At 50.5% G+C, this 7,947-nt stretch overlaps 1 protein-coding gene across 1 annotated transcript; it reads left to right on the top strand.

Moving 5' to 3' along the window:
- Positions 1–3,528: 3,528 nt before the first annotated feature.
- Positions 3,529–7,658, top strand: IRS4 (insulin receptor substrate 4). Its single transcript, XM_023553822.2, has one exon. The coding sequence runs from the start codon at positions 3,529–3,531 to the stop codon at positions 7,402–7,404; it is 3,876 nt and encodes a 1,291-aa protein (XP_023409590.2). The 3' UTR covers positions 7,405–7,658.
- Positions 7,659–7,947: the final 289 nt, after the last annotated feature.

The raw sequence follows: 7,947 nt of genomic DNA, 5'->3' as shown, positions 1-7,947 counted from the left end.
CCAAATAATGTGCCTTGGGTACAAACTGATCAGCACTGTTAATCTTTCACTGTTATTTTTTCAAAATTATTTTAACACATCGATTCACCCTAGTTTTTCTCCCCCGGGAGTGGAGAATAATCTTATAAAATATTGTTTATGAGTGCTACATAAAATTTAACTAGCTTGAATGCTCTTTTATAGTTTGTTAACATAAGAAAATTAAGTTCTCTTTTCAGAATGGCATATAAAATTAGATATATAGAATATTGTAGAAGAAGGTTAGAAGTGATTGTGATGACATTTGTGTATCTCAACAGCTCCCTTTTACAGTGCTACAAACCTCATCGTGACAAATTTACACACCTTTCCAAAATAGAGGAAATCAGGTTTAAATTGATGCTTTTCCTCAATAGACTAGAAAAAACTTGCAACAAATATGATAAAGTTTTAATATCTTTATTATATAAACAAGTGACACATATTAATAAGGAAAAAACACTAAGAATCCAATAGATAAGCAAAGGACATAAAAAAACACTTTACACAAGATAACATATTGTCGGCAAATATATAAAAAACGTTTTATCTCACTAATAATCAAAAATGCAAATTGGAACAATATGGACTACTGTTTCACTCACCTTATAATTGATTTTTTTACATAAAAATGTCCAATGCTGGCAACTGATGTGGTGAAAGGAAAACTGATATTAATATTTTTGAAAAATAATGTATTAAATGTTTACTCCTTTTAACTCAGTAATTCCATTTGTTGGTTTCCACCCCAAGGGAATAATTCTAAACATCAAAAAAGAAAAAACTATAGGTACAAGATATTCATTGCAGCATTATTTATAAGATAGGGAAAAAAATGAAAACAACTTAAATACCCCAGAGAGGTGATTAAGAACACTAACGCACATTAGCTGCAGGAAACATTACGCTACATTTTAAGCGGTGTTGAGGCTGACCCATAATGATGGCAGGAAATATTCTCATGTAATATTGAATGAAAAGAACGGGTTACAAAATGTTACCTTTATTCAATTACAAAATTGCATTTTAAGCCTACCACTGCATAAAACCTCTATATGCATAAAAAAGGGGACATTAGCATTCTTAAATCTCTCATTTCCGGTGTTTTCCAAATTTTATTTAATGTGCATGTTCATGCTTTTCAATACATTTTAAAATTCATGTTTTTACCCAAAGCACTTTCAAATGCATCACCTCATTTGTTTTCACATTTCTATCTAAAGTAAAACCCTGTTTCGGAAAGACTTATATCTTAATACTAAAAAAAAACTCAATACTAAAAAAAAAAAAAACTACCATAAAATTCCCAAATGATTTTCTTCATTATCATTTTGGTTAGAAATGTAGGGAACGTCCTACATACGTGACCAGGCAGCTGAAACGTGTAGGGAGCAGCCCCAGTCAGAACTCTCAGCATCCACACTCATTCCGCCTCCAATCTCTTTCAGAAACTAAGGCTGCTCCTTGCACCTGTGAATATACTGTGCTTATAAACCCAGAGCAGCAGAGAATGGCTGTTTCTGGTTTACATAAAATATTTTGGGGAGAACCAAGACCAACTGCTTTTTTTCCCCAAATGGGAGCATTAAAAAAAAAAAAAAAGAGCCATTCATCCAAGTTTATTTGCTCTGTTTCTAAGAGGAATATATTCGTAAGGAAGCAGGGATGGGGTCTATTTTTATGACATATACATTACCTACTTTAATGTTAAATTTTATAAATCATACCTTTTGCAGCATCTGCCCTATGGCGAGGGTGAACTGACACGCCACTCTCTTAGAGAGAAGTACCCCTTGGCAAGTGTGATCACCCTTGACACTTAACGTAATCTTGACTCACGTCCGCACATAGGAGGCTGAAATTCTAGTAAAAGGCACACTAAATATGAGAAAGACAGTCAGACAGACAGACACACTGAGACTTCAGGGGGCTGCACTTACAATCCAGCAGTTTTTCCAGAAACAAGGGAGGCAGTCAGTAGTTCTTATTTTTGTGGGGTCAAGGTGTAGACTGAAACTCAGCAAAGATCTTTTCTTGACGCGAGGAACGTGAAATATATTCTAGGATGTGGATCCGGCACGGTCCTTTGTTTTAGATGCGAGCTTTTTTTCTAAAGTTTTTCGGTGTAGCTCAAGGAAAGGGAAACTTAATATTTTGAGAGTCTTTTAAAGGTACGTTTCAAAGCATCTCCCATGGGGAAATACCGGGACAGCTCAACATCGGTGTATTTCAGTAAGAATCGAATCCGATGTTTTTCAACATGGCTGTATACTTTGCAGGATCCCAAATTAGTGCTTGCATACGCACCATTAATCGAATGGCCAAAAACGTCATCTTTTACAAACCTGCGTTTTAAAGGCTAGAGATGTGCTTTGAATAAAGATTATGTTCAATTTGAAGGCATCGCTTATATTCGTGTGCCTTTCAGTCGCGGGCTTTTGTCAGGGGTGGAGCGGGCTTGGAAGAGCCTGCAGCGCGGTGGGCGGCAGGTCTGAGGGCCAGAGTCTTTAACACGCTTTCAAGGGGTTCCGACACTTTCTCCCAAGACGCTCTGGTAGTCGTGCGCTGAGTGAGTAGACCAGACTGTGACAAGAATAGAGAATTTACGTGACGGACAGGGGGAAAAAAAAAAGAGGGCCCCGGCTCGGTCCCCGGATCCCGGTGGCTCTGGGATTTGCACGAGTTTAGCACTACCGTTAACAGCTACTTACCCAGAGTTGTTTACCGCCTGAGCGCGGGACAACCACACAGCGGAGCCCACTCCAGGCCCCAAGCCACGCCCCCCCGACCCTCAGCCCCCCTCTCGCCCCCCAAACTAATGAATTCTGGGCCGCCTTCCTGCCAGACTCTCCCATTGGCTCCCATTCCAACCAATCGGAGCCTTGCATCAGTTTCACCTGGCTCCCGCTTCCCAAACAAACAAACCGTGCAGCCACCCGGCCACCTCCGCTCCCTCAAGCCCGGGGTGGCGTTGGCGCTCCTCCCCCTCCGGCACTCTCGCCCCCTCCAGCCAATCGCGTCTGGGCTGTGGCGCCCCCGCCCGGTCCAAATCGCGAACCGCGCTCTCCTCCGCCCCTTCGAGCCCTCTCCCGCCCCCTCGTGCCTTCGTGGACTCCTCATTGAAAGCAGCGTGGCCAGGGCGCCCCAGCCCCTCCTGTTCGTCCTCCCGCTGCCCACAGGCCCTCAGACTCTCCCCGAGGGTCCCGGCCGGGATAGAGGGGGCCCCACCGCTCGGGCCCGCTGTCCCCTTCCTCGCACACCTCCACAGGCGGCGGCTCGCGCCCCTCTACTGCGCTGCTAGCAGGAACCGCAGCGCCCTCCGCGTGAGGCGGCGGTCACGTGTTGTTTTGCCCGCCGCCGCCCGCTAGGAGAGAAGTGGGCGGGGGCGCGGGCCCAGGCGGGAGGGGGCTGGGGCGGGCGGACAGGGTAGACGGCCTCTTCCCCCAGCCCTCCCTCCGCGAAGCCCCCCCCAACTCCCCCTCGCTCACCTTAAAACCTTCGCGCATCACCATGGCGAGTTGCTCCTTCGTTCGCGACCAAGCGACAAGTAGTCTGAGAGCTGCAGTAGCGGCAGCAGCGGCAGCTCCACCAGCGGCGGCGACCACCTCACTTCTTTCCTCGGAAACCCCGACCGCACTCATTGGGACCGGGTCGTCTTGTCCGGGAGCCATGTGGCTCTCCGCGGCCACTGGCTCCCGGTCAGACTCGGAGTCCGAGGAGGAGGACCTCCCCGTCGGGGACGAAGTCTGCAAACGCGGCTACCTGCGGAAGCAGAAGCATGGGCACAGGCGATACTTCGTGCTTAAACTCGAGACCGCAGACGCCCCGGCTCGGCTGGAATACTACGAAAATGCCAGGAAGTTCCGGCACAGTGTCCGCGCAGCGGCGGCTGCAGCTGCGGCGGCCGCCTCCGGCGCCGCGGTGCCCGCGCTCATCCCGCCGCGACGCGTGATAACCCTGTACCAGTGCTTCTCCGTGAGCCAGCGAGCCGACGCAAGGTATCGACACCTCATTGCCCTTTTCACCCAGGACGAGTACTTCGCAATGGTGGCCGAGAACGAGTCGGAGCAGGAAAGCTGGTGCGTGCTGCTTAGCCGCCTCATCCTCCAGAGCAAGCGCCGCCGCTGCGGCACGCCCGGCGCGGAGCCCGACCAAGAGGGGTCCGCGCTAGCGGTGGCGGCAGCGGCGGCGGAGCCACCCTTCTACAAAGATGTGTGGCAGGTAGTAATCAAACCCAAGGGGCTGGGGCACAGAAAAGAGCTGAGCGGCGTGTTCCGGCTTTGCCTGACCGACGAAGAGGTTCTGTTCGTGAGGCTAAACACCGAAGTGGCCAGTGTGGTCGTGCAGCTCCTGAGTATCCGTCGCTGCGGGCACTCGGAGCAGTATTTCTTTTTGGAAGTCGGCAGGTCCACCGTCATCGGTCCGGGGGAGCTGTGGATGCAGGTCGATGACTGTGTGGTAGCCCAAAACATGCACGAGCTGTTTTTGGAGAAGATGAGAGCCTTGTGTGCAGACGAATACAGAGCCCGCTGCCGCAGCTACAGCATCGGCACCCACCTGTTAACTCTGCTGTCCGCTAGGAGGCACCTGGATTCGCTGCCCTTCCAGCCCGGCGGCTGGCTCAGAAGATCCCGCTTTGAGTTGTGCCACCTGAGTGCCATTGGTGACGGGGAAGACGAAATGTTCCTCACCAGGCGCTTCATATCAGCCAGAGAGCCTGTACCCCACTTCAGGCGAGGAAGACAGCACCTGCCCAGAATGCGCAGGCCCAGGAGAGCAATGTCAGTGCCAGCCAGCTGTTTTCGCCACTTACCACGTAAGCTGATGGTTGTCCCTGCAGAAGCCCCCAACGATGGAGCCTGCCTGTCTTCTGAAGCATCTGGTTCTGGTAACTCTGGGGAGGAAGGCAACCCTCAGGGCAATGAAAGTCAGGAAGGAAATGGAGGCGACTACATGCCCATGAACAATTGGGGCTCAGGAAATGGCCGGGGCACAGGAGGTGGCCAGGGCTCAAGTGGCCAAGGCTCCAGTAGCCAGAGTTCAGGAGGAAACCAGTGCTCCGGTGGGGGACAGGGCTCTGGAGGGGGTCAGAGCTCAAGTCATGGCCAGGGCTCAGGAGGCCAGGGTGCAGGAGGAAACCAGTGCTCAGGAAATGGCCAGGGCACCGCAGGTGGCCATGGCTCAGGCAGCGGCCAGGGGGCTGGAGGTGGTCATGGGTCAGGTGGTGGCCAGGGGCCTGGAGGTGGCCATGGCTCAGGAGGTGGTGGCAAGGACTCTGGAGGGGGCAAGGGCTCAAGAAGTGGAAAAGGCTCAGATGGCAATGATGAACGTGGAAAATCTCTGAAAAAAAGGTCCTACTTTAGCAAATTAACTCAAAGCAAACAACAGCAAATGCTACCACCTCCACCACCCCCACCACCCCCACCTTCCCCACCTCCCCCACCTCCCCCACCTCCACCACCTCCACCACCTCCACCCCCAACACCTGGAGCAACTGGTGGAAAAGGGAAGTCCGGAGGCAGGTTCCGACTTTATTTTTGTGCTGACAGAGGAGCCACAAAAGAACGCAAAGAACCTAAGGATGTCAAAGAGGCAGAGACCTCTGAAGGTGCAGCTCGGTATCCCCACAGAGCCAGAGCTTTTGATGAAGACGAAGATGACCCATACGTGCCAATGAGGCCAGGGGTTGCTGCCCCTCTTGCAAGCTCCAGCGATTATATGCCAATGGCTCCTCAAAATGTCTCTGCCTCCAAAAAGCGCCATTCTCGATCACCTTTTGAAGATTCAAGAGGGTACATGATGATGTTTCCCAGAGCGAGCCCACCACCTGCACCAACTCCCCCCAAAGAGCCTGAGCCTAATAAAGAGGATGACTCAAAGGACAATGACAGTGACAGTGACTACATGTTCATGGCTCCTGGAGCTGGTGCAATTCCAAAAAACCCCAGAAGTCCTCAGGGTGGCTCTTCGTCCAAAAGTTGGAGCTCCTACTTCTCTCTGCCAGACCCTTTTCAGAGCTCCCCCTTGGGACAGAATGACCACAGTGAGTATGTACCCATGTTACCTGGGAAGTTCCTGGGGAGGGGGCCAGACAAAGAAGCCTCATTTAATAGAGGCCCCAAAGATGCACCTTCAAAGCCTTTAGATCAGGGCTTTTGCCCAGAGCCTGGAGATGGGGGGTCACCCTCAAAGCCCTCCGATGATGGACCCCCAAAGAACAAGGCTAAGAGACCCAACAGATTTTCTTTCATTACAAAAGGAAATAAAATCGAGTCAAAACCACAGAAGCCCACACAGGAGCAGAGAGGCGCTGACAGCTCTAGTGACTACGTCAACATTGACTTCACTGAAAGAGAGAGCAACACACCAGTCCGCTCTACTCAAAGACTGCCAGATTCGTGGGGCGTAATTGCTGACCGCAGACAGTCAGCCTCTTCTCGTTATGTGAATCTTCAGTTCGGAGTGCCATTTCCATATCCGGCAAATAACTTCTCAAATCTTATAAGAGTTATTCCAGGTGCCATTCCCCCATCTCTGGACGGTGCTAGGTGGCCACTTCCTCCCAGTGCTACAGGTGGCAACGCTGAGGAAGAGGGCGAGTACATTGAAGTGATTTTCAACCCAGCAATGATACCAGCCGTGCCTTTTGCTGACAGTGCCATTCGCTATGATGCTGAAACAGGTCGAATCTATGTGGTCGACCCATTTTCTGAGTGTTGTATGGACATTTCTCTCTCCCCCAGCCGATGCTCTGAACCGCTACCTGTGGCTAGGTTGCGGCAGGAAGAAGAGCAAGAGAGAAGACGCCCCCAAAGCCGATCCCGAAGTTTCTTTGCAGGCGCCAGAGCCGCTGTCTCCGCTTTTCCAACTGACAGCCTCGAGAGAGATCTTTCTGCCTTCTTAGCCTCTGCCGCCGCTGCGCCAACCTTAGTGGTGGGCCGGGCTTTAGCCGCGGCCTCCGCCCTGGCCGCGGCCCCGGGCATCGGCGCAGCCGCCGCGGGCTTGGAAGCGACCGCTGGATTTGACTCCGCCTCTGCCCGCTGGTTTCTACCTGTTGCTAATGCTGCTGCCGCCGCCGCCGCTGAAGCCATAAGGGGGTTCCAAAACATTGCCGAAGACTGGAATCCCGAAGGCTCAAACCCATCTGCAGACCCTGCCAGAGGTGAAAATGAGGCGAGTGGGGCTGCCGCTGCCGCTGCCGCTGCCGCTGCCGCTGCCGCTCCCGCTCCCGCTCCCGCTCCCGCTCCCTCGCCACCGCCTCGCCGCCGCCCAGTGCCAAGACCCCCGGAGCGAGAAGATTCTGAGGACGACGACGACACTTACGTGAGAATGGACTTTGCCAGACCTGACAATAAGAAGTTCGACTCTCCCGAAAGAGGTTGGTAATTTTAGAAGTCCATTCGCAGTGGGTTTTCCTTAAGGTTAATGGGCATTGCTCAGTGAATCCGTATGCTATTGTGTTTACAGTGTTAGGAATAAATGAGTAATAGTTCATTAACTTGTGTTTGGCATGAAGGGCAGAAATTAGTTATAATTATTCATGCAATACCTTGTGATCTTTGCAAAAACTTAAGTTTTAATCCAATTATAAGGTTTTTTTTCCTCTGGAAAAAACCGATTATGATTGAAACATTGATTTTACTTTTTAGGAGTAGTCAAAACTCAAGGACATGCAGCATGAGGATGCTTTCAAACATCCTTCCTGATGACTAAATGATTATGCAAAGCAGGACATCTTAAATTGAGACCCATCAACTCATTTTTCAAATTGACAATTAAAATCTGCTTTTCTATATATGCTCATAACTAAGTAGGTGCAAGGATTTAATAAGAGCACAGAATATTAAGCAGTAACAACCAAGGGTTAACGTTTGGGGAGGATAACTTTCTCTGAAAGTTTCTTTTTAGAAAGCAGTAGTTGTCACTGCT

Source organism: Loxodonta africana, chromosome X (assembly GCF_030014295.1).
Source record: "Loxodonta africana isolate mLoxAfr1 chromosome X, mLoxAfr1.hap2, whole genome shotgun sequence".
Lineage (NCBI taxonomy): Eukaryota > Metazoa > Chordata > Mammalia > Proboscidea > Elephantidae > Loxodonta > Loxodonta africana.
Note: the sequence above shows the minus strand (reverse complement) of the source record. Positions and strands in the feature narration are given on the sequence as shown.

Coding starts and splice junctions, on each gene's coding strand:
- IRS4 (XM_023553822.2), top strand. CDS start 3,529: ATGGCGAGTTGCTCCTTCGTTCGCGACCAAGCGACAAGTAGTCTGAGA.